Source organism: Cyprinus carpio, chromosome B6 (genome assembly GCF_018340385.1).
Source record: "Cyprinus carpio isolate SPL01 chromosome B6, ASM1834038v1, whole genome shotgun sequence".
Classification (NCBI taxonomy): Eukaryota; Metazoa; Chordata; class Actinopteri; order Cypriniformes; family Cyprinidae; genus Cyprinus; species Cyprinus carpio.
Genome location: NC_056602.1, coordinates 15,753,673 through 15,781,165, shown reverse-complemented (window position 1 = coordinate 15,781,165; position 27,493 = coordinate 15,753,673). Strand labels below are relative to the sequence as shown.

The 27,493-nt window shown below is 36.2% G+C and overlaps 1 protein-coding gene across 4 annotated transcripts in view; it reads right to left on the bottom strand.

Moving 5' to 3' along the window:
• LOC109089180 (lipoma-preferred partner homolog) overlaps positions 1-27,493 on the bottom strand; it is a 199,112-nt gene that overhangs the window by 83,875 nt on the left and 87,744 nt on the right. For all 4 annotated transcript variants that reach the window (XM_042725859.1, XM_042725862.1, XM_042725860.1 and 1 more), the window contains 2 exons: positions 20,457-20,563; positions 12,800-12,922 (listed from right to left, as the gene is read on the bottom strand). In XM_042725859.1, the coding sequence (XP_042581793.1) occupies positions 12,800-12,922; positions 20,457-20,563 (230 nt within the window). The remainder of the gene's footprint in view (positions 1-12,799; positions 12,923-20,456; positions 20,564-27,493) is intronic.

Genomic DNA, 27,493 nt, shown 5'->3' with positions numbered 1-27,493 from the left:
AAAAGAAAAGCATTTATTTAAAACAGAAATATTTTCTAACAATATACACTACCGTTCAAAAGTTTGTGGTCAGTAAATTTTTATTCTTTCTTTTTTTGAAAGAAATTAAAACTTCTATTCAGCAAGGTGTGTTTAATTGATTAGAAGTGAAAGCAAAAATTTATATTGTTAGGAAAGATTTATATTTTGAATAAATGCTGTTCTTTTTAACATTTTATTCATCAAAGAATCCTGAAAAAAGTATCTCAGTTTCCAAAAAAATATTTGGCAGTACAACTGTTGTCAGCATTGATAATTCTAATAATAATTCAGCATGTTAGAATGATTTCTGAAGGATCATGTGACAATTTATACTGGAGTAATGGCTGATGGAAATTCAGTTTGCATCACAAAAATAAATGATATTTTAAAGGATATTAAAATAGAAACCATTATTTTATATTGTAATAACATTTTACAAGATTACTGTTTTTTTTTCTGTATTTTTGATCAAATAAATGCAGCCTTGATGAGCAGAAGAGACTTCTTTAAAAAACATTACAAGTCTTACTGATCCCAAACTTTTGAACGGTAGTGTACATATATATATATATATATAAGTATGTATATTGTGACGTGTCAGCTGCCTTCCCCCCTAATTATTAAAATCACCCCACCCCTTCACACCCTTTGAGTGTGATAAGCCACACCTGAAGCAAATGGAGCCTTATCACCGCCACTGTTAAATGCCGAGCGCGCCTCTCCTCGAGAGACCAGTCTCTTCTACCATGCATGGTGTCCTCGTGGATCCAGGAAGGGTGTGTTGAGGGACTCCCGCACTGCCAGAGCTGTGAGCTGCCGGACCCATGGTCCAGTCAAGAACCACACCGGTTATACGGCTGACCGTGGGCCAAGGAGGACAAAGCCGCTCAGGAGAAGCACCCCTCCACCCCTTACCTGGACCCTTCCTTCCCGAAACCTGCCCCACCTTCACGAAACCCGAAGCACGACGAAGACACCAGATCCCCTGTTTATTTTAAACAACCTTTCCCTTTGGACACTTTTATTCCCTGTTTTTAAATTATTTTCTGTTAATAAAAGCCTCTCATCTATATATATATATATATATATATATATATATATATATATATATATATATATATATATATATATATATATATATATATATATATAAATATAAAATTTAAATAAAAACAAAAATAAAATATCCAAGATATATTCTTAAAATTTAAAAAAGAGATGAAACTGAATTTTTGGTGTTCTAAATACCTCTGGCTATTACTGGTGTATGGATGCACACTCTTGATACCCAGTCCAAGGATCATGTCCAGGTCAGACATGTTTCTCACTAAGTCATCAGATGTCAAAGTGTCCAATCAGTGCGCTCATGTCATTGCAGGAGGAGGAGGAGTTCTCGCTAATGTTTGGTGACAGAGCTTTTGAGGGTGAGCTGTTTAGCAGTGTTACTCAGAGGGTAAACATTGTAATGTAAAAAGGCAGGTCCCAATGACGGCTTCAGCATCTCCAACTAACAACCTCTACATGATTGGTCGAATATGTGTAAAACAGACACACGAGTGATAGCATGCAGTTTATTAGACTAACGCACAGTGACTGGCTACATGAAGTGTCATCAGGCACGCTCCTCTCTCTACAGTTGGCTGCTCCTGTCAAAACTCTGAACCTGTTACCATGTTGACCTTAAGGTCAATGGCTGCCACAGGCAGTTGGGCACTGTGTTCCCACTGGCCCCCTCCTATTCTTTTATCTCCATCGCTGTCTCCCACTGTGCTTTTTTCTTGTCTCCTTCATTATGCTGGCTGCAGCCTGTTCAGTCACAGAGGGAACGTTTAACACACGTGCAAACAGTTTAAAACTCCACGTTTCCAGTTAATTAAAAGAAATGTTCCCTTTAAGCATAAATGCACTTGGTTATTTTAATAAATTAAGTAAAACACCACCATCACCATTGTTATAATTAGTAATGTATTAAAATAAAATAGTTTTATATTATATTAATAGTGTGATTATATTGTTCAGTAACTCCTAATTAATGGTCAGAAACACAAAATATATATTATAAACATACCTACATCATTCTCTCTCACTGTAAAACCAGTATGAAAGTGTTCTGAAGTAAATTCCTCCTCCTCTTATCACCTGTCAGACACTGATTAGCATTGACTGTGTCAGCTCTGTGATGTTTTATGAGAAATACAATGAGTGGGAATGTTTCTTCACAGCTTTAAAATCAAACACTAGTGTTACTCCGTTCAACCCACCAAATCATTTTCAATAAAAATGACAAATAACAGTTTAACCTTATGTGTTTTACTCCCTAACAATCTAAATTACTAAATGTTGCTTTCTGAATTCTTATTCATAAATATGATGGCTAGACAGAATTCAAATGATATATCAATCAATATCAATGAGAAAAACAATTCGTATTCATATTTCCTCTTTCTATCAGTATATCCGTCTAATACCTACAGACGGAGTGGACAAATTAATTTAATGATCTTAAGGATTAAACAGCATGTCATTACACAACATTATTTATCACACAAAGCATTCATTTTGCCATTTACTGTGGCAGTGGAGCGGTAATGTGAAATAGATCTTGCCCTCCTTAGCAGGAGACGGACAACAGGATTGTGTCTCAGAGTGGCAACTAAGCTGACAATAGCTTTAAGCTGCTGCACACCACCTCCTTTCCATTTACAGAGAATATAAGAGGAAACTGGGAGAATGAAAGGATGAAAGGCAGGGGACGATTGTTCTTCTGTGACCTTCTGCACGTTTGGAATAGCACAATGTCTATTAAACATGGTTAATTGATGCGTAACATAAATAATTTTACCTAGGTTTTAGGTGAAGATTTACATGAAAGTTTGAAGAGAAAGTATATCTGAGATCTACTGACTTGTCACCACTTCTTTTAAAGGGATACTTCACCAAAAAAATTAAAATTAGCCCATGATTTCCTCACACTCAAGTCATCCTAGGCATATACTGTATGACTTTCTTCTTTCAGATTAATCCAATCGGAGTTATGTTAAAAAATGTTCTGGCTCTTCCAAGCTTTATAATGGATGTTCAAAGATTTTTAATTGAAGTAGGGGGGTTTTTTAATTTAAAAAATGAATGAATGAATGAATGATATTCTAGCTGATGTACACATTTAACAGCATTTATCTGTGAAAACAGACCAAAAATATTGATGACATCCTGCACTACATAGATTTTTGTCCAGTCAGGTTACATGCCCTCAGCCTGACCCAGCGGGGACCGCACCAATCGTATTTAGACTGTGAGCATACTTCAGTGTGAGCTGTGTGAAGTCAGCCAAGAGGCTCCTCTCACAGAGGCAGCAGGAAAGGAAGCAAGGAACAGAGCAGTGAAAATGACATTTCATGATTTTACAGTCTCCAATCTAGTTTGTCAGCTCACACCGTCTGAGTAAATGAAGAGTCTTGACGGAGGTTTATGAGCAAGAGCCAGAGAAGAGACAGTGATGGGAAAGGGTTTAATTGAACGTAGAGCTTGGAGTAGGCCGAAGTGTCAGCACTTTAATTGTTGTTACAGAGTGCTAGTGATGTAACTCACTCTATAAACACAATATAGGGACTGACAGAGAGTGGACTCTCACCAGAGACTACTGCGGATGAAAGAATAGAGCTTAGCCTTGATGTAAGCACTTTCGATGATGTCAAATGTAAATGTGAGGTAATTATTCACAATACTGTGAGCACCATGGTGTACACTCTTAATACCCCATAAGACAGTACCAACCAAAAAAAGCTCTCTGAAGGAAATAATAGATTTCCGATCCTATACATCCCACAGGCCTGTGAATTGATTCCTTAAGTCAGAAATAAAGCACAATTAGAAACAAGAGTCCAGTCAAATAGAAAGACCAATAAAATGTGGAACATCTCTCTGACTGAGATGCTTTAATATAAAGGACAATTTGAATTACTTCCTGAATAGTTTTAATTTAAATTAAGCAAAAGTAAATAAGTTGATGGCCAGGATTTTTCTAATGGCTTCAGAATGATGAATGAAAGCAGGAAAAACTGGCAAAGAGAACTGTATGTGTATATATATATATATATATATATATATATATATATATGGTAGTCCTGTTTATTTTTTTATTTTATTTTTTTTCTCAAATGTGTGACCTTCCACACTGTTCAGCAGCACCTTCTACGTGATAAACAATGCATACATTCACTTCAACACAAGACAAACCACATCCTTCACTCACAAATCAAGAGGGGAAATGCTGAAGAGAAGCTGAGATGTTTGAGAAGTTCTGTTGCAGAGAGCATCTTAAATTTAAAGGGATAGTCCACCCAAAAATTAAAATTCTTTCATTGTTTCCTCATGTCATTTGAAAACTGTTTAACTCTTATTCTTCTGTGAAACACATAAAATATAAGACAATGTTTTGAACATTTTTTTTTTTTTGCCCATACAATGGAATCAGTGGGGTTCAAAACAACACTGGACCCTTTTGACCCTATAAGTCTAATGTCAGGTGTGCTTTTGTAGCTGTGACCCAAGAGCACCCGTGTGGAATGATACATGGACAAGAGCACTCAACTTGTGCTAAACTGTGTGGAAGACTTTAATAATGCAGAAGTCCTAGAGGGTATAGGGCTCACATGACTTGAGATGGCTCCTTCAGGCCTAATGTCTTCCTGTCTGACACACAAAAAATGTGTAAACAAACAAAGTGTCAGAGATGGAAACATAGAGAAAGATTTTGTGACTGAGACTACTCTCCACTTCAGATCCTTTTAGTGGAATGCCAGCTTGAGGTGGGGGAATCTACAGGGACAGAGTGTCAATCTCCCTTTTAGCCTTTTTCCAAAAATATTATTGTGGAAGTTTTAACTAAAATATTAATTTCTGGTGCGGGAATACTGATATAATAATGTGAGGTGAGTTTGAGATCTGTAAGATTTTTATATATAAAAAAAAAAATCCCACACTACCATTCAATTTTATTTATTTTATTTATTTATTTGAAGAAGACATCTCTTATGCTCACCAAAGCTGCATTTATTTGATTAAAAATACAATAAAAACTGTATTGTGAAATATTACCATTTAAAATAACTTAACCAATTATTATTATTTTTTTTTATGTTTTTAATTGAATTTTTAGCAGCCATTATTCCAGTCTTCAGTGTCACATGATACTTCAGAAATCATTCTAATATTCTGATTTGGTGCTCGATAAACATTAGTTACTATTAACAATGGTAAAAACATTGTTCCACAGAAGAAAAAAAGTCATACAGGTTTGGAACAACATGAAGGTGAGTAAATCATGAGCTATCCCTTTGGTTTAAATCCTTAAAAAATAAATGTGAGATACTCTTAGACAGCAACATGCATCAATGAGCATGTTAAAAAGCTTTTTATTTTAGGATGGAAAGCCTTTCTACTCTAATTCATGAAGAGTAAAGAGATTTTATACCTAAACATGGATCCTCTGCTACTGTTGGATATTCTAACATCACAAAACGGCGTCAAATAATAAGACAAAGCTCTGTAAGCTGATGCTTTGATAAAGTTCAGCATCCCGTACATTTATGTGGCTCTACGCTTTCATGTTTAATTACTAGGACAACTGTTGCAACTGCATTTTCAGCTTTACTGACTTAATTCGATTAATTTCATTAAATTCATGCTCGTGAGAGAGGTCAGGGCAATCTTTTATGTTTTGGTTTTTCAAAATGAATCCAACCATCACAGTGTCGCTGCTGATTCCAAAAAGAGATACTTTCTCTTAAATGAATCCTGAATGTAAATTTAACCAAAGGCCAAATGTGGAATGGGGAATTTCTCCGCAAGCAACTGTAGAGAGGCAGTGGCGAACCGCAAGTCAGAGGCCCCCCTCCTGATCTGGGAGGCATTAACGGCGCATACAGTACTCTCTCAGAGACGATGAGAGAAGAATCTCCTAATATGTGGTATATATAACTGTTTTAATTTATTCCCTTTATGTTTCTCTTGTGGCCCGAACATAGTTAAAACAATGAGAAGAAACGTATTTTGTGTTGAACAGGTTGTTTTTGTCAGTCGGTGCTTAAAATAAAGTTGCTCTTAAGTTTTATGGATGACTGAAGTGTTAATTTTATTTAGGCTATAGACCTATAATTCATTGTAGGCTATAATAGACCTGTTTTAAAAGACATTTTAAAAACATTTTCTATGAGGAGTAGCCTAAGCTTTTATTATCCTCACAGCGCGACTGTCATGCGGTGATGCACTATGAAATTATTGCCGAGCAAATTAATTGTTGTATGAATTTAATAATAAAAGTAACCTAACAATAAAAGCCAGAAAGTAACAGGCCTACATTAATTGGAAATGCCAAATACTCTTAATAATGACAATATTTAATCATTTTGACAATATCTCTGGCTATCATCAATACATGATCATCGTCTTTCAACACACCCCATCGTCTTATCGCGGGGTCCCCCAACACGCAATTTCAGTCATGCATAAAATATAATAACCAAAAGGAACATCAGGCCAAAGAACTAAGGCAAAAAAGTGCTGTGCACACACATAAAACGGGACAGATATATTGCCATTGTCCTCCTGAACCCAGATGTCACTGCAGGGCACCTGATTGGATAGTGACAGATAGAGTTCATTGACCGTCCCTTTGCACCTCATGTAGTAACTCTCTGTTTGACACTTATCTGCTCTCCTTCAACTGATCTCATTTGCTTGGACAGTTCATTAGCTGTAACAGAGGTGGGGAAGCTAACCAACCTGAAACGTCTTAAACAGGAACAAGCTAAATCTAGAAGTTCTTACAAAACACATTTTAGCTTTTACTATTTTGCATTGAGACAGAGAATTTCCCTACCTATTCTGGGCTGACAGTGAGAATACATGCAAGAACTGATGACAAGGTCAGGGTATTTAAAAGGTCTTCTGTGAAAATGGGGGAAAAGTTGCTGACTTTCTACTTTAATATATTTTTTATATTACATTAGTTTTGTATTGTTAAAGTAAAAGTTGATATTTTTGTTTTGGAGTCAAGACATTTGCAAACATGATTAAAGATGGATATGAGACAAAACTACAGAATGTCACATTTTATTATTAGCGGTTTCAACACAAATGTTTTACCAAATAAAAAGGAGAGCACTTTTAGAGTTCATCCCACTATCTGATGTGAGCATACAGTAAGTATTGGTACAGTTGAACTTAAGGCAAATGTCAAAGATTAAAAGCTATTATTTTGTTGCAGATCCCTTGTGTGCAATCAGAGCAGTGAGTCTGCGACCCACAGACATCACCCGACTCTTGGTCTTATGCTTTGAAATGTGTTTCCCAGCCTTTAATGCAGCCAATTCCAACTGTTGCTTGTTTTGCGGAGTTTCTTCCTTTATTCTCCTCTTCAGCTGGTGAAATTAATGTTCAATCGGATTTAAATCTGGACATTAACTTGGGCTATCTAAGACTTTATATTTTTTTGCCCTGATAAACTCCTTGACTGAACTTTAAATATCTTGAAAAAAAAAAATATTTAATGTTTTTATTGTGTTGACAGTTTTTATTTTGTTCAACACATCTGGTCTTTGGTTAATCTAGAAAAGATTATGCTGTATTGGCTATTAGTAAGAGAGATCATTCATACTCGTTTTGAGTAAATTAAATTCTGCACTTTATTATTGTTATCATTATCATTATTATTATTATTGGCAAAGAAAAGTTGAAAAAATAACATTATTAACCAGTATGTTTTCTACTCAAACCAGTTTCACAGAGGAACGCAGACCGCAATACTGATTCTGCTCAGAGTGAACAAATATTTTGTTCTCTCTCTCTCGTTTTTAAGCCCTGCTTTATGCAATTGACCAATATCGGTATCAGCCAATAGTTGTTTGTTAAAATTGGTATCGGCCAAAAAATCCTAATCCCTGCATCCCTAAGATAGATAGATAGATAGATAGATAGATAGATAGATAGATAGATAGATAGATAGATAGATAGATAGATAGTAATGCTGTTGACTGTTTTTTTTTAGATCTATTAACATACTCTTTCCATGCCTTGATTCATTTTCCAATATAACTTCATTATTTAATATTATTCATGTGGTGAAGAGCCATAATGTAATGTATTTTTCTCTTGTAAAAATAGCTATCGTAAAATGAGATGTCTTCCCTAGAGATCAATTCATTATATTCCCATAAAGATTACTTCTGATTCAACACTGTGGGTGCGAAGGGGAAAACATCTATGCTAATCTATGCCAAACTCAGAATTGCCTCTTGGATGGATCCCACAGTGTGTGTGTTTGTGTAAGTGAGTCTGTTTACAGGGACAGGTGTATGGCTGGAGAGATGAATGATGGAAGCAAATGGGGTTTATATAATGATCACATTTCATTACATCTTGTTACACCCACAGAGCACCAACTAAAGCAAAGAGACTGCTGTGATAGATTGGAAAGCATCAGGTTGAGTCAAAGCAGCAAAACAAATTCAGCTGCCATTTCACACACAGGAGTCAACAAAGATCACAAAGCAGGTCCTTTAACTACAGGTTTCAACAAACACTGGGATAAAGTCCCTTTCCTTAAAGCTCAAAGCAGGGATGAGGGGAAGAGCACTCCTATTGATTTTTGAGAGAATGCTCTGTGATTTGGGAGCGCTGTAAACTGAGGACGCTGATACTCTCTGCTTGTACAAGTGGAAGATTACAGAGAGAGCAGCTGTGCCAGTGGCCTCAGCTATAAAACCTGGCACAGTAAACAAGGCCAGAGTCACTCTAACAAATAATTCATATAATATAGACAGAGGGGAAAATAAATGCCTGGTGGATGTGCTGGATGAATAAAAAAGGTCAAGTAAAGTTAATCAGCCAGAAGCAACATTAGCTGGGATGTAGCTAATGAGTGCGTGTTTGTTCAAATTTTGAATTTAATAACAGGGTCACTTTGAATTTATGAATTGGAATATGAATTGAGATGACAGGATTTCCATTAGTCAATTTTTGCAACAAAACCAAAATAATCAGCATTAATTTACAGCAATTATGTATATTTGTTCATTATTGATATGTAATTTTCTCAATACTGTAAATTGTGAGTTGAGTACAGTTAACATACCCTCTACTACAATAAATAATAAAAATACTAACACTAATTAAATATAAAAATGTTGTGGGGGAGTTAACTGATTTGATCAGATTCGAGCATCTTCTTCTTCAAAAAAAATCCCATATAATGACAGTTCATTTATTACATATAGAAATACATATAGAACAGAAATAGAAATAGAAAATAAATGTAAAAAAAAAAAATTACTCATCATTGCAATTTGGAAAAGCCAATCGTTTTAAGACACCTCAAGTTTCATATAATTCTAATGCTATTTAAAATCAATATTTTTACAATAACATATTTTTTTTTTTTATCTCTTATTATGTCTGGTAACACTGGGAACACACCTAAATCTTTACATAATTGTTGGTTTTCACACATATTCCACGCTCTGATGGACAAACACTGTCATAAATGGCCAAGTGAGCAGGCACATATCAGAGCAACTGAGGCTGTTCCTGAGATTTAACCCCGATACCAGAAACTACTCAGGCTGTTTTCTCTCTAACACTGTGTTTTCTCTTTCTATATAAATTTTTCAAGTCTATATGACAAAAGCTTTCAGACACCTTTCTGTTACTTGTAGCTCTCACAAAGTACTTTTACAAAGATCTGCACTTAGACTATATTTTATTTAGGGAAAAACTTACCTGCCACTTCAAAAGTGTGCAGGTGCATGACCTTTAAAAATGTGCGCCTGTCAGTGTGTGTAGCTGTTGGTGTGCTTTAAATGTGAGCGTACATATTTCTCAGTGTGTATGTGCGTGTTTGCAGTACTTGTTGCCAAACCAGCATCACTTTGCTGAGAGCAACATTAATTTTTTCTCAGCTTACTGTATCAATGGCCTCTGCGTTTGGCGGAACTGAGGTCAAAGCCAGTTTTGCTCTGTATAAAAACAGAGCTTTTGGCTCAAATATGTGATATGTGACCTTTTGACCCCTCATCACTCTGATTCCACCAGGAATTTCTGCAGCGTTGCTCCATCATGACTCTGTGTCTTAGGAAACAAGTCTATGGCTCAGATTCAAAGACTCTCTCTATGTCTGATACATGTACTGTACTTCTTTGTTATACACTGTGTAAAATGCAGTAAATCAAATGAGTAGGATTCCGAATGCCAAGGTATCATGTCGGAAAAGTCAGTTTGGCAACATTGAAGAAACATGGCACAGAAATGCAAGAAGAGCACTTCTTTTCAAGTGTAAGCACCATAGGTGGAGTTTAGTTTATGAGTCTGAATTAGTATTGAAATGGCCACACGCCACAGAAAGCTGAATTTGAATGACAGGAAGAAATTCAACATAGGCAATGCATTCTGGGAATTTAAGTGTTCTTTCTTTCTTTCTTTCTTTCTTTCTTTCTTTCTTTCTTTCTTTCTTTCTTTCTTTCTTTCTTTCTTTCTTTCTTTTAGATCTATCTATATATCTATCTGTCCATCTATCCATCTATCTATCTATCTATCTATCTATCTATCATCCATCCATCCATCCATCCATCCATCTCTCTCTATCTACTGTATATCAACACCTGATCAAATCACTTTCACGGTTGCTACGTATTAGCAGAACATATACAGTAGGTCAAAGGTCAAAGTAATAATGGTGGATGTGGTATGTCTATTAATATATTTACACTACTCTATACCTACAGAACATACTTTATTAGACAGAAGTCCTAAAGCTCATTCAGGTCATATTAGTACAGGATTTCCAGGATATCACTGCAGAAATAACTAGTTTCTTTCCATGCAAAATATCAACAAATAGAAATGATCAGACAACACTTTAGCTATCAACATATTGCAAGTACTTACAGAGCACCAGAGTTTTTTGCAGAGTTGTGTTTGTGCAGACTTTATGCTCAATAATAATTTTAAAAGAGTGCCTGTCGAGGACTCTAGAGATCAGCAAATGGAATAGACCGACCCCAGAGAAGAAAAGAGGAATAGAGACCGCTTGCCAAAAGCAGGGTGTTTCTAGTTCAGAGACAGCACTCTCCATTATTAAGCTTTGGCCATGTAATAAGGCGAGCTCTATCTGTGGTGCTGTTTGCCAACAGGAGGGACTTGTGGTTGCTCCAAATGCGACAGCATTGACTCCGAAAGCACTGGCCTACATTCATTGTGTGTTGAACTATTTAGTAAAGTGCCCTAGGGCTCAACTTGAGTGTCTGCTCTTAACTTCATTTGATATCTATTAATGATATGTGTCATTATAATTTTAGACTATAACACTTTCCAAAAATGAGAAATGACTGGTACACTTACAAATTTTGATTTGCTTTTTATCTGTCTCGTTGTGCAACCTAAATTAGTTAATCTTTTTATTTTATTTTATTTTATTAATTGTTTTTTTTTTTTTTTTTGGGGGGGGGGGGGTAATAACAGGTTCCCAGAGTGTTTTGTTATTTTCTTTTAAAGAAAGGCCTCTGCGCCCAAACTGATTCACTGCGGGAGTCAAATAAAGGCTAATGAATAAATCAGAGATAAAAGTAAATAAGATATATTGAGTTCTTAATCAAGTATGCAGCCTGTGTGGAATTATAGATGACACTCTAGATGGATGACACTCTGTACCTCTTCAAAGACCTATTCACACCAAGCATGAACATTCATAGTGGATGACGGTTGCAAAAAATTTTGAACAGAAACATTGCTTTGTTTATACACCCATTCACATTTAGCCACTGACTTACCACCATTTTATGCATTCTAAATTGCACTATAATGGAGAAACTTGCTGCGAACCACATTAAATTGCAAGGATAATCTGATATTTAAACTTATTTAAAGTTTTGGTCATCAAATTTGAATGGCCACAGGCTAAATAGTTTCATACCAGTAGGAGTCATTAAATTCACTCACCCACTTCATTCAAACATACTGATTTGCTCTGGAACTAAACTTTGCTACTGTTACTGAGAGATGAACAACAGTTGATTCTTTTTTGGATTCGTTTGGAAATATTTTAGTTTGAGGAGCTAAAATAGACAGGGTAACTAGCAATATTGTGTTTAAAATATAAGCTACTGCAGTCCGTAAGTTTTGCCTCTTTGTTGCCATCTCTGTTTGAAATCTGCAGTTGCAGTTATTTGTGGAATTACCATCTTTAGGTGGGTTGTGCATCGGCACGGCTCCTCAGTGTGGATTAATCTAATCTTTTGAGGAGTATGTGTTGTGGATGTCAGTCATCGCAATGGTGTGGATATTTACTGTACTTTGTACATCTTAGAAGTATGACCCAAAAAATAATTTTCACCGGAAAATGTTATCTGAACAAGTAAGTAACATGTCTGCCACTTTTGTTCTGACCAACTGAGAAAAAAAAAGCATTACAACACATCACGCTACCAATGGTGATTAAATCTAATGATCGCTTAGCTCATATCACATCACACCATGCAAATTATTATTATTATTGTTATAGTTTGTTCTCAAAATGTTTATTTTAACAATATTAACACTGCATGACTATGTGTTTTTAGTGTGTCATGGACTGCAGCTTTAAGCATTTGTATAAATTAAACACTATATTATATTAAATGCTAGAATTTCTGAATCGGTGAAGCTTCCAGAATGCCTTATGGGTTCCGTATTCATACATGTTAAGGTGGTTGGAGATGGTTTGGAAATGTGTTTGTAATGACCGTACCTGGGGTGTGCGCGGTTTGTATGGTGAGCTGTTCTCTAGGTCAGCCAGGATGCTGGTCAAGGAGTCGATCTCAGCATCTAGACTAGAACGTCTCTCTTCTAGAGTTTTCGCGGGTCCTTTTATCTGAAACACACAGACACAGTAACCTGTAATGAAATTAGGTCTTTTTGAAAGAGGGTTGCTCTAAATCAGCTAACCCACTTAATCAAACTTGAACATGAATGCTTCAATGAAAGAAAAACAATGAAATATTATACACAAAGAAGGCAATTTAACACTCAAATATGGCACATCTTCCACTGGGCTACTATTACACAACACCTTGAGCATTTGGTAATTTTTTTTTTCATTGGGTTTTGTCTTTTACATGTTCATTAAAATTAATCATGGCCTCAGACAATTGGCTGAAAGTGAACTACTGTAACAATAAGACACGATTGTCTGGGAGAAAGTCTTTAGGAGAAAATCTCAGTGATGTGAAACAATAAACAAAGAACAAATAATGCTTTGTTGGTGAGACAGCTCATCTCATATTAATTGAATCACCCCTCAGCTCTCTCTCCCTCTCACTCTGTCCGCTTTATCTGTTTTCACTCTACTTAAAAGTTTCACCCTCTCCCAAACTGACAATAACAAAGCTTCAGTCTCACAAAGTTTTATTCACACTTGCAGGTTGCACTTGCCGGTTGCAGGTTTCTTTTTAAGATGTTTACACTGATGTAGCACGGCACATCCATAAATAAATATCCCACCTCACTTAATCTAAACATTGGGTCTCACTTGATTCATGTGTCGTGCAGAGTGTTTTCACCAAGCCTCAAGGTTAGCATACAACATCTTCAGAATGAGAATGCAGGGTTTTTGTGGCATTATAAATGACAAAAAGCATAACAATGTGGTGAGCTTACAAGTATTGTAAGTCTAGCAATACTGGACACTGGAATACATTTCATTTAGAGACCCTAAAGTAAAGTTGGATGAAATTTGCTTTCCTCTGTAACATTAATTAATTAATTATTATTATTTATTTATTTTTTTAAGTCAATGTTTGTCTGAATTTATATATATATATATATATATATATATATATATATATATTATATATATATATATATATATATAATTAATACATTAAGTTATTCTAAGCACTATATTACAACAGTGTGGTACAAGTGTTCAGTAAATTGCCAAATTAATGACAACAGTTTCTAATACAAAATATTGCAAGGCAAACTAAGCTCTTCCTAACTATTCTTAAGCAAAAACTGTGTATATACAACAATTGACTCTAAAGTCTAAGTCTTGGATGAGCAATCCATCTGCAATCACCAACGCCTTTATGTCAGAGAGGGAGCAAAGAACAAAATTATCAAAGGCATTTGAGGAATGGCAGCCATGTGACAAAAAAAAAGGTGCAAGGGGCAGACTTTGACAGCGTTCTCGCTCCTCATCAAAGGGGGCACAACAACCTTCTCCCCTCATGGCTGAAGGACACTGATATCTCTTTTTGTCCCCTGCAGCTTCTTCTTTCTTTACACGACACTAGATAAATAAAAGCCCTTTATGTGCATTGACATAGCTTTGTGAATAGTTTTTGTTAGTGAGTATTCAACACAGTGCGGTCATGACATAAATTGTGGTTTTGAAATGAGGAACTTCTTTTTAATAATATTAATTATTATTTGTAAATATAATGTAATCAAGGGGACACCCCTGCACCTTTTTGCTGAGCAAAGAGAAATATCAATAGAATATTATACTACCCTTCAAAATTCCAGGTTGGTAAGTTTTTTTTTAATGTTTGTGAGAAAGTATCTTTACTTGATCAAAAATACAGTAAAAATAGTAATATTGTGAAATATTATTACAATTTAAAATAACTGTTTTCTATTTTAATATATATTATATTAGATTGTTTTTCTTTGGTGTTAAGATGGTTTTTAGTGTCACATGATCTTTCACAAAGCATTCTAATATGCCAATTTGGTGCTCAAGTAACATTTCTTTCTTTACATTATTAAATAATAGGAAGCGAAATCCTAATTTGCTCTAAATTTGTTTGGTCTACTTTAGTCTGCCTTCGTCTTTCAGATGAAGAGAGGAGAGGAGAGGAGGTCTCAGGATTGCCCGTGGCACTGAGCTCATAGGCTAGGATCAGTGACTGACTCTTGGTCTAATGTTATCTGTTTGGATTACCTGTCACAACCTGTTACAACCCTAACATGCCTCTATTTGGAGCAGACTAGGCCCTAAAAAGCTTCCCTATCAATCAGGGGAAAGGGCAAACAAACATTTGCATCATTAAAGCCAAGGTCCTGAACTAAGGTGAACTTAAACTTGAACTAAAAGCAAACAGACTGGGGGGAATTAATTAAGATGAATTGTGCCTGCTGAATGTGCGGTTTATTTGCACCTGCTGTTTGTGTTGTTTAGCGGCAGATTCGCTAAATGAATTATGCAAAACAGGTAACGGGCAGAAACACTGTTACGATGCTGAATGCTATTTGCATAGCGCAATTCCCGATCTTCCAGCTTCGTTCCTAACTCTAGGTTGCGATATCACATACTTTACTAGGCCTGTACAGCAGATACATATGAATTGGCTCTTCAAAGTCTGAAAATAAGAAAAGTTATAATGCATCATTTTGATCAGATGATAGCTTGCATGTAGCTCAAACATAGCGTGGACAATGACAAGGTCATGGGTTCAATTCCCAGGGATTGCATGAAATGATTAAATGTGGTCTATGACAATTTGGACAAAAGCATCTGTCAAATGTAAATATGAGTTATAACTGCTGCCATGATCGACAGAAAATGTACATAAAATGTACTGTAATAGCGCGACATTACCTGCGGCAGGCAGATATGCTGATTTGTGAAGAAAACCATTCTATAATAAGCTTAGTTTACATAAATAGGAGGTAATGTAACCAACCTCTGGCACCTGCCATCTCACCCTACAGGAATATGAGGTAAGACCGAGTACTCAAAACTGTAAACACAACGAAGGCTGCTGGTCCGGAGGGAGTAACTGGCAAAGTACTCAAAGCCTGTACCAACCAGCTTTCTGGAGTCTTTATAAAGATCTTCAACCTTTCACTGACATCAGCCATCATACCATCCTGCTTAAAATCAGCCACCATCATTCCTGTTCCTAAAAAAGCAGTCACCAGCAGCTTAAATGATTACAGACCAATTGCACTAACACCAGTAATTAGGAAGTGCTTTGAGAGATTGGTCTCACAGCACATCAAAACCAGCCTTAGCAGTTTCCCACCGTTGAGCCACACCAGTTTGCTTACAGAGCAAATAGGTCTACAGATGATGCCATCACCATAGCCCTTCACACTGCACTCAACCACCTTGAACGATCAGGGAACCTATGTAAGAATGCTCTTCATAGATTACAGTTCAGCGTTTTATACAATTATCCCAGACATTCTTATCAGCAAATTATCTGCACTGGGCCTCTCCACCTCCATCTGCATATGGATAAAGGACTTCCTCACAAACTGTTAAGCTCGGCTCCCACCCCTCCTCCACCATCACGCTCAGCACCGGCTCTCCACAAGGCTGTGTATTGAGCCCTCTATTCTACTCCTTGTACACATACTGTATGACTGTACTCCCACTCATCCCACCAACACCATCATCAAATTTGCAAATGATACCACAGTGATTGGACTCATCTCAGGAGATGATGATTCAGCCTACAGAGATGAAGTCAAGAAACTAGAGGAGTGGTGCTCTGTAAATAACTTGTCCCTGAACACCTCTAAGACAAAAGAGCTCATTCTGGACTTCAGGAGGTGCCATATTGAACCAGCCCCACTCTACATAAATGGGGAATGTGTCAAAAGGGTCCAGAGATCAGTTATTAAGGAACTAACTGATCTCTGCTTCGTTACAGTTTGCACACATTTTTTCGCCGCAAACATTGATCTGCCTTCAAAACACCTGGTAAAAGAGTCGCGCGATAACGCGCGTCATCACTATGACACGGCATTAGTTCTGACTTTTGTTAACACAGCGCTCGTTCCGGGACTGAACCCGGCAATGTTACTAGGTCCCCGACCCGGGTTCAATCCCGGAATCAATCTCGGGATGTGTTTGCTTTCACACAGAAGTTGACCCGGCAATATTCCGGCAATTTGCCGGGTCCGACATGCAGTGTGAAAGGGGCTTTAGTGTACTGCATTTCAGTCACTGCATTACTCCAGCTGCACTGCAGCTCACAAGAAAGCCCTCCAAAGAATAATAGACACAGGCAAAAAAAAAATCACTGGCTGTTCACTACCCTCCCTGGAAAGCATTGCTCGATCCCATTATCTCTCAAGGGCCAAAAACATCATCAAGGACACATCCCATCCAGGACACCACCTGTTTAATCTTCTGTCCTCAGGCAGGCAGTACAGATCCTTAAGAGCAAAAACGACTCGCTTACAGAACAGTTTCTTCCCAGTTGATATCAGGACTTTAAACTAATAAATGCACTAATGCCAAATACTATTCCAACCACGTTATTCTTTTAACTACAGTCACTTATTTCATTTAAATCTCTTCTGTCTATACTGCTGCTATATAACATGCAATATACAATACATACAACATTGTACAATATGCAGTATGTCAATCTGCAATACCACTGTCTGTACACTTTATTTATCAAAACTTCAAACAAATGCACTAAATAATATGTCAGGTGAAATTACCATATCTGGTTACTAAATGTGAAAAACTATATCTGTAGTAAGGTGCAATAATACATGTGCAATAATATACACTATATGTCAATTGTGCAATAATATATCTAGTCACTAAATCTCTACGGGTACTCATTCCATTTAAATTTGACCTTTGTATAAGCATACTGTGCATATCAATGTGAAGGCCAACGTGCAATACTATAAATGGTCACTTTACTCAGATTGTGCAATGTGAATATCACGACTCAGTCACTTGTTGTATTTATTTATCAAATTGTACTGTACAGTCTTACATTCTAATTTATTGTGTGTGGTTATATGTTTGTTTTTCTAACACCAGTCATGAGCAGTGCTCCTAATTTCATTGTATGCAGAAAAATACAATGACAATAAAGGCGTTCAATTCAATTCAATGTAAATGTGTAATGTAAAATACACATAATTTAGTACTATTTCAGCACATGTACAGCCTGTTTAAAACAGACTGCATTGACAAACTACATGAAAAAAGTTGCATAAATGTCTCATGATTTGATTTAGAAGTGTTTTAAAACAGTTAATGTAAATAAGGGATTTAAATAGTTAGTGTGTTTAAGGGGATTATGTGATCAAAAGCAACTTATAAGGCTATTTCCACAGTGCAATTCCCTGTATTGTTTCATTATTAATTATCCTGTGTGCTGCGATTTATTAAAGGGTCAAGACTTTTAATTTTTAGGCATGTTCCTATAGCAACCAAGACTGAGACATGCACACACCACAAAAAGATCAACAACAGTTCACAGAAATAAAATACTTTAATAACACATAAAGCCCTTAGAAACTGCACACTTACACAAGTATGCAAGCATTTTCCCTTCGGCCCCTGTTTTGTGAGCCATATTATGTGAATTATCTTAATTCCATTAGGAGAACTGGACAGTCAGTTCAGTAGCAGGACATAGTGTAATGAAAGAAAAGGCATAGCAATCTAATGAAGTACTTCCAATGGTTATGTAAGCCATCCTTTTGCATTCTGGTAAGCACCGTTTGAAGAGAGGAAGCTGATTTAAGTGCTGAGTTTAATGAAAAACCACAGAGACAGATAAGTGAAGTTAAATAAAGACTGCATGTTTTGCTACGTGTTCTGTTACGGGAAACAAAAGAATTTAGGCCAAGTATCATTTGATTATTCATGTTCACCGTGCCACTCCGGCCTCTTCCTCTTGTTAGTTCTGCTTAGGAGCAGAAATAATTCAACATCTCCTTTTTCATTCATGAAAGATGTAGAAAACTGGAATTAGGGAAAGCTGCGGGTTTAGCGGATTGCCGCTGGTTTTCGGTAAAGTACCCACACGCACGTGAACGTGCACTTACTGTTATCAGAATCAAGAGCTAACAGTCTTCAGGGAAATGGTGTGATGAATGCAACAAAATGTGCTTTGCTGTGGATTCTTTTCAATGTCATAAACCATCTGCTGTCACTGATCTCCTCTCGTCTGAGATGTAAAGCCGGTTAAACTGACTCTGGGATGCCATTCATTTCTACAGAGGAATCGAGATCCTCGCCTCTACAGTCTGATGTCTTTTCTGTACTAGCTTAATTATCCACTGATAACACCGTCTGCCATACGCTGACTCCATAGAGCTAGATCAACAAACGCGCTGATTCCCTCCGGACAGGCTTCCTCCCTTGCAGAGCAGCGTTCGTGGGAAAGCGATCTAGTGGAGGGTTTTAATAGAGCAGAGAACATGCCCGTAGTCACATTCTGAGCGGCAGATAAAGCGGCCTTATTAAAACTAAAAAAAAAAGCACTGCTGAACCCCTGATGAAAACTTTACAAGCATCTGCAGCGTCTCATCGTCGCTCATCAGTGAATGGATCCTGTCTTGCAACAACCTACACGGACACATTATCAACAGACCGAAGCAAAAACAGTGATGTAAAATTAAAACTATTCACATTATTTAGATCAAATGCCTACTTCTAGAACGGTGCAGAATGAGAGGATTTTTTTTTTTATTATCAGTCCATACGATCCCTGGAAATTCACTACTGGTAAAGAAATATAGACCGTATGTGTTAAATAATAATGTGTAATTACAATGAATATTACTCAGAAATGGTTTTGAGGTTGTAATTTAATGGATGGACAATCAGTGTTTGTTTCTGAGGGAGGACTGACTCCCTTAGGGGGAATATGACCGAGGTGAACCAATAGGTGTCAGCCTTCCCTGTGCCCTCACTCATTTCTAAACGAGTGCCAAAGAACTAAAGAGGGATATAAACAACTAGGACACATGCCTAGTACACAGTCACAAAAAAAGACACAGACTTGGCTGGCCTTTGACGGTTTGTTGGTAACACACATGAAAAGGGATACGAAACTTTCTTAAGTGTCTTAAATTTATATTAGGGATTAAAAATCTGAGATAACACTGAAAATCATGGATTCAGAATCTGATTTACAACTGTTAAGTTCTGGGATTTTGACAAGACAAATCAGAAAACAAAAACAAACAATAAAAAGAAATAGTATTTAAGATTATGCTCCATTTCAGGTCACTTATCAAAATAAGCAAATTTGTTCACCGTGTGAACTTTTGTACAAAAGGGATTATTTAAATAAGTAATTTTTTGCTTCCACTGAAGCAAATAATTTGGAACACTCACAAATCATGTTTGTTTTGCAAAAGCTTGCGCAGTTCATGCCAACCCGAGTGCACGATGTAATTAAAGCATAAGGGGGGCATTCCAAATACTGACTATTAAGTACATACAGTAATAAATTCTATTACTATGAAGAAAAAAATAAACTTTTCCTACAAATGGTTAAAATATAATGTCATTTAAAATGTAATAAACAAAAAAAAAAGCCAAATAAAACACTTTCACAAAATGGACTTTTGGACCCCACTGGAGGTCATATTGTAAATTGTGATGACAGGTTTAGTAAGGTTTATCTCACCTGAAAGCCAAGGGAGGCCTCATCCATTGGTGGAGGTGGTGGGAAGCTGGATGAAGATGGGAGCCCGCTGGTGTCAACGACAGGTGGAGGTGGTGGGGGATAGTCTCCTGTAAAAAAAAAATCAGACAAGAAACACATTTAAAGGCAAGACACCCCATGAGTCAATATGATAAACTCCCTTCCTCAGGGATGAATAAATGCACAACAGGTCAGAGTGGGTGGAAAACTGATAGATCAAGCTGACATAAATCCGACACACCTAGATGTCACAAAGAACGGCAGATGAAAGCTTTACGGGATATAATATTTTCACATAACACAATGATTAACTACATTTTTTTATATCTACAGTCTCCTTACAAAATACCAGTCTGTGTAAGTACTTAAAAGTGTTAGGGTGTGTAGAAATTGAAAGGAAGGGGGTTTACACACACTTACCATATTGTCCCTGATAGATTAATACATTTAACAGCAACCATTTGGTTAACTAAGATGGTCTAAGCTGTAGTAAGTAGGTGTTTGTACAGATTAAAAATCTAAGTACTGTGCTCCAAACAAGTGAGATGTTGCAACAAGCCAATCGCTGAGTTGTAAAGTCCACAGCTAATCCCGGGATTGGGCTCCACTGCATGTTTCAGGCAGGATCAAGATTTGCGCGCCAAATTATTTTCTGATTTGGCTGCACTCGGCGTCCAATTTAGAACTAAATCATTTGACCGTCTAAGTACCAATCCAGACATGAGCTTTTCAAATTGCTGCCTTTTAGGTGATACGGTGAGAGTTAGGTTTGTGTTTGTATTTGATTTTGATTTTTTTTTTTTTTTTTTTGATTTTTTTTTTTTTATCTGTCTTTTGAATCTAATTGATGTCATGCATGTTGTTTATTCTGAGTCTACTGGTCGAATTAATTAACTATGGTCTTGAATTTTCTACAGTCCAGAAATATGAATGCAGACAAAAAAATATCACATGCTCAATTTTTTGTACATTGTAATATTTCTGTGAACATGGCATTAAACATTCCCCAAAGGCTCAAGCACTTTTGTGAACTGTTTATGTAATAACCTTGTGACCTCTGTTAAAACTCATAAAAAAAGCAAAAGCGCCCTACGTCCCCCTTTCTCCTCCTCCTATAATCTTAATTTGTACTTTTCTCTGCCTTAACTTACATCCTTAAGTCACTTGTAAGTTGCAAGTTGACACAAAATTAATATCTTAAGTTTCTTAATATCTTATGTCTTTCCAACATCCAATGATGTTTGGATTTCTCAATTAAGGGCAATACAAGAGACGTAAATGTTCCAAAGCCGGCATGATTTATTGAGGAGGTCTAGAAGAACAGGGCAAAGAGAGACCAAGAGAGGGAGGTGTGGGACAGTACCACTCAAGCAGTGCCTTGAACTACAGAATAAACCAAAAGTGGAAGTTAGTCTTTAACTAAACGTGGCTAAGAACAGACATTGAGGTAGTAGCAGATATTACCAACCCAATGAGAACAACGAAACGAAAGCATAAGATTTTTTTTTTAGATAATTATAAGCATGAAGGTCCCATAAATATACAGTGATTCACTAATTAAATAAAGACTAGTTAGACTGAAGTCTTTTGATACCAGCAGTATAACCTCTGAACGACAATTAACAATATATGCATTTCACTCAAAAAATAAATCTCATAAATGTGACCTGGTAATATTAATAATAGCTCTGTTCCGAAATCTAGTGCGCTGCCTACGCAAGTGGCCTCTCTTAGTTGCACTCCCAATGTGAAGGTTGATATAAAAGCTAAACTAATTAATTGTTTTAGCCACTTTCTAAAGCAGCATTACATACGCAGTATCTTTCACCGAGAAGTCAATCCCACAATGCATTGCGACATGTTCAGTGAAAAAAAAAGGTGGATGAGAGAAAGAGAATCCTGAAAATAGTTGCATAATGGTTTTCACAAAAATATTAAGCATCACAACAGATAATAACAGAAATGTTACTTGAGCACAAAATCAGCATATTAGAATGATTTCTGAAAAATTATGTCACTCTGAAGACACAATCACGAACCATTGGCTGAATGTCTGATGCATATGGCACGCAAAAGTGGAAACACTTTAGGAGTTTTGAAGTCGTCATCTGATTGGTTGAATTCTACAGAATTTCGGGGAGATGTGTGTGTAACGTTCTTTAATGTTCTGCCTGGAAACAAAGATGCTAAATTAAGAAACTAAATTGAGATTCAACTTTGCCATCACAAGAAGGATGAGTTTTCATTTAATTTTTTTTTTATAAATTTAATTATAAAATTATTAAAAGTGTAATTATAAAATGTATTATTTAACAGAATAATTGTTTGTGCTACACACAGAGATCTGTGGTGTTAGCTTACTGTAGCAGCACACTAACAGAAAACTCAAATCAAGTCTTCAGTGCACTTGGCCTGAGCAACATTATTTGATCGAGTTACTTTCTTAGTGTCCTTTATGAGTGACTTATGAGGTTCCATTTCAGTTGAGAAGGCAATTGTCTATAGGCAGATACAGCAAGGCAGTTAAACAGAGTTATTACCTGTCATTTTAATCTCACAAATGCACATGAGAACAAACAGTAACACTTGCAGGGTATACCATCAGGTCAGCAGAACATATAACATCAGATAATAACCAACTTGTGTGTGACAACTATGAGGTTTCAGTCGCTGACAGCTTATGCTAAATAGGTCTCTGCGTTGTGACACAGTGTTATGAAAACAAGTACGGATATTATACAGTACATGTGTGATCAGTGAGGTGTCTGCGGTGTGAGGTCAGCGAGTTTGGGACATGTTATCTGGTTGCTGGTTCGCTATAGACAGACCAGGGGCCCCTGTGCCATGAATGAGAGAGGCTCCATTTATGCAGACCGGGAAGCGAAGGCAGTGCTTACTCGCTAATGAGACAAGCAGCAGGAACACCTACTTATTACCACACATTTCCACTCAACTCTTTATTGAGCAATTACACTCAAGTACCGGCTTTGTGAGGGCCGAATTCTAATCAGTAATTAAAGTTATTTGAAAGGACCATGAGAGGTATAATTGGTAATCAGGAACATGAATGTTGTTAAGGGTTGAGAAAAAAAAGAGAAGAAAAACAAGCTCTAGATGAAGCCAGTGGAGCATAAGAGCTGAGATGAAATACACTTCCTGTAACGGGACGATTACGTGTGCATTTCTCAGATGTGACCCGTGAAAAAAGGGTTTTTTTTCCAATCCAATCATGTGTTTATGCAGATGTATTATGTGTTAGCATACACAGTAAACACTCATTTCTTAACACACCACAGTTTTATTTTCTGCACTGAAAAGAGTGGTGATTGACAAAGAAGTCAAGATTATTCTGTAAACTTGTACCCAGCTATTGACTACATTTTATAGTATCTAACATCAAACTCATAAAGCAGAGTAGTTTTAAGATCAAATACCAGAATACATGCAATATTAATGAGATTTTTGAAAACTATAACTGTAACTACAATCCAAACAGTAGGATGATGACCATAATCTTGTCATTCCGCATATTCAACAGGTTTCTTTTTTATTCATTTAAATGCACAGAAGTTATTTGAGGCTGAAAATGGACAAGAGGAACTTAATTTTGCAATATACAAATCTGTGTTTGAACTCTGTGCAACCTCTGTCCATCTGGCATTGATACTGGCACAGTAGCAACTGACAAATATACCGTTTCAAAAGCACATCTATTCGCATACTTGTTTTTGAGATGAAAATCTCCACACTGACAGACTCAGTCATAAAACCGGAAGAGCTTTCTGTGGAATGTCACTTTTGTAATCTGTGCAGCACGTTGCATGTTTATTTGGTACATATTTAGATGCATTGACATTTTTTTTTTTCGTGCTCCAAATTCCCCAATGAATTTGATTTACAGCAGAAGTTCATGCAGAAGCATCTTTGCACCGGCATTTAAACACACCGCAGTAAACAAAATGAATGAGGATCTCCAGTTTTGTCATTTCATTGGCATGAAACTGGGAAATGTTAAAAAAGTGTGCACACCATCCAATATATTAACATCTCTTCCCAACAACAAACAAAATGAACAAAACATACACTTGACGATCAACAAATTTTAAACAGTTAAGAAAAGATTGAATTTGTGCTCTTATTTACCTCTTATTTTGTTGACATTATTACTGTTTTATTTTATTCAATTAAACTTTAGGGCAGAATTAAATAGTAATACAACTATATATTTAACAGAAATGTAAATATATTATTTAATATATCAATAAAGAAACTATACATAACAAAAAATAAATACATAAATGAAGAAATAAAAAATTCAAGTAAAAAGGGCGACATAAATCTATAATCCTTCACAGGCCTAGAAGAATAAAGTGTTATAATTACCATTGTGACATTTCCAATGGTTTATCTTTGTGGAGACACTCTCAAAATGTGCTAAGGCAGGGAGACGTCCTAAACGCATTATTTTATCTGTAATTATCCGTCCGTATTCTCTCTAGCATCCGCTGCAGCTCTGAGGTTCAGTCCTGCTCTTAATTAACTATAATATACAACGGACAGATTTATGGCTTCATTTTGCTTTGAGGTTTGAGGTTTTTGGAGATGTCCTTCTCGAAGCATAGAGGAGCCGACAATGCTGGTTTGTGGAGATCTGACAGGAATTCGAGAGGGATGGAAAAGAGAGTTTTAAAATTTGGAGACATAAAAGGGGGATTAAACTATTGTGCGGGAGCAAAATGGAACAAGTACAACGGAGGGGTGATGCCCTCCAATCTACAATCCCAGCAGTGTGATCTTCAATAAAAAGGACCTCAGTAGCACCATGCTGTATAATTTCTGCACTACCAGTGAAAAGAAAGCACCTTGAAAAAAATAGATCTTAAATGAAAACTATCCGGGCTGTAAATAAGAATCATATCGATTTAGAGATCCAAATGGAAGCTCATAGTGTAGCCATGTATATTTAATTCAAATGCAGGGATGGATCTGGTAAATCTGCAGGTGAACATGTTCCAAAAATATGTTCCAGTCCAGAACCATGGAGCTTCTGTACAAAGTGCAACAGACAAAATGTTTCAGTGAAAGTGGAAAGATGGGTTTTGAAAAGTGAAACGCTTAAAAAATGCTTAAGAGATCAGTAGAGAGCAATGCAGTCCATTGGTTGAAAACAAAAGAGGAATGCAGGCTGGATGAGAACGAGGGGTTTGTCTCAAGCAGAGGGAATTTACTACGTAATTTAAGGCAGGCAGGTCACAAGGCAGATAAAAAGGGGCTACTGGTTCATGTGAGGACATGTAAGGACACACAACCCAAACGTGTGCCAAATTCTGCTGGGTACATGCTCTCTGATTTACGCGGAATTTGTATTGGGCCAGCATGTTTGTTCAATTTTCTTACATAGAATCTATTGTACAAAGTAAAAACAAAACACTTTTGTGTTATCTTAGTTATCTAAAACATACAAACACACAGTGTGTTTGACTGCTAGAAATGTAATATGTTTTGAGGGGGTAAAGTATTTTGTTTCAATGTTTTTGTTTTTTATATTTTTCAGATAATATTTTATTAATTTATTTTGGCTTTAGCTAAATTACATAATTATGTTTTCAATGTTAATACTAAATTTTAATAATAAACAATGAAAAATAATACTTTACTGTTTTTTTCCCCACACAATTTACAAGTAAATAGGTATTTATCCATTAATATACCTTTATATAGTGCAGCTGTTTTGCTGTTCATATAGGGATCGTCATATCTGGAGGTCCTTTGGCTTTTAAAAAAATAATAATAATAATAATAATAACTGTTATAGACTATGATGTGTTCGGTTCAGTCACACTCTTAAAAATAAAGGTGTAAAAAGGTGTTTTCTTAGTGATGTCATCGAAGAGTCATTTTTGGTTCTCCAAAGAACCTTTCAGTTAGCATCTTTCAAAAGCATATTTTTTTCTTAGTGTAAAGAACATTTAATTAATCTAAAAACCTTTTGTTCACTAAAGAACCTTCTGTAAAATGGAAAGGTTCCACTGATCTTAAAGGTTCTGCTTAATATTTTTGTGGAAACGGTGACATGTTGTCATTTTTTTGTTTGTTTGTTTTGTTGGTCAGGATTCTTTGATGAATAGAAAGTTTTTATTCTATTTTATTTTATTTATTAATTTATTTTGTTATTCTTTTTTGATAAGTTTAACATGTCCTTGCTGAAACTAAGTACTACTGAAAAAAATCCTTACTGACCTCATTGGCCAGTAATTTGTGTATTTATTTAGCATTTATTATTGGTCACATTTTATTGGGTATTTATTTATATATGTAACTGCCCTTACGTTTTTGTGTGTACTGACTAAAACTCACATCTCTTTCTGTTGCTGTTTAATGCAAACTGACAAACATTTTTCAAATTCCTACATCTTAATTTCCTTCGGCTAATCTGTGCTTTCATTTTTTTCAGAATTGATTTCTGTTATGCCGATAAGCCTTCAGAAAACATAGCTGAGTTTCATATTTGCTTTTAAAATACATGCAAGTTGGAGGTTTATGAAAAATTAGGGCAGCTTCAGTTTCATTTGTGAAAATCTTATTTGGCTCCTTGTGTCCTTGCCTGGCTCAAGTGAGACACGAAACTTCAAGCAGTGGTCTGAATTAAGCTGACTAAAAGCTGTCATGTCTTTAAGATGCATGTCATATGTTCATTTTCCATCTTTAAAACCGGGTCAATCGTCAGCCTGTCACTGGAAACGATATATCATATTATTGAGTTCAGACCCTGAGATTACTGTATTAAAGCATCTGTAAAGTTCGTGACATGTCCCTTAAGTACTGCTAAGAGGATGTACATCTAATTCTCCCACAAATTCAACTTATGTTTCAGTTAAAGACATTTACACAGTTTCTAGGTGGTAAGTGGCTTAAAGTGCTGTTTTTACATTGCCTACTATGCTGTCTAGCCAATGATTATCATAAGGCGGGATTATCTGTCGGTGATGAAATGAATGGAAACACTTGAAAGTGTTGGA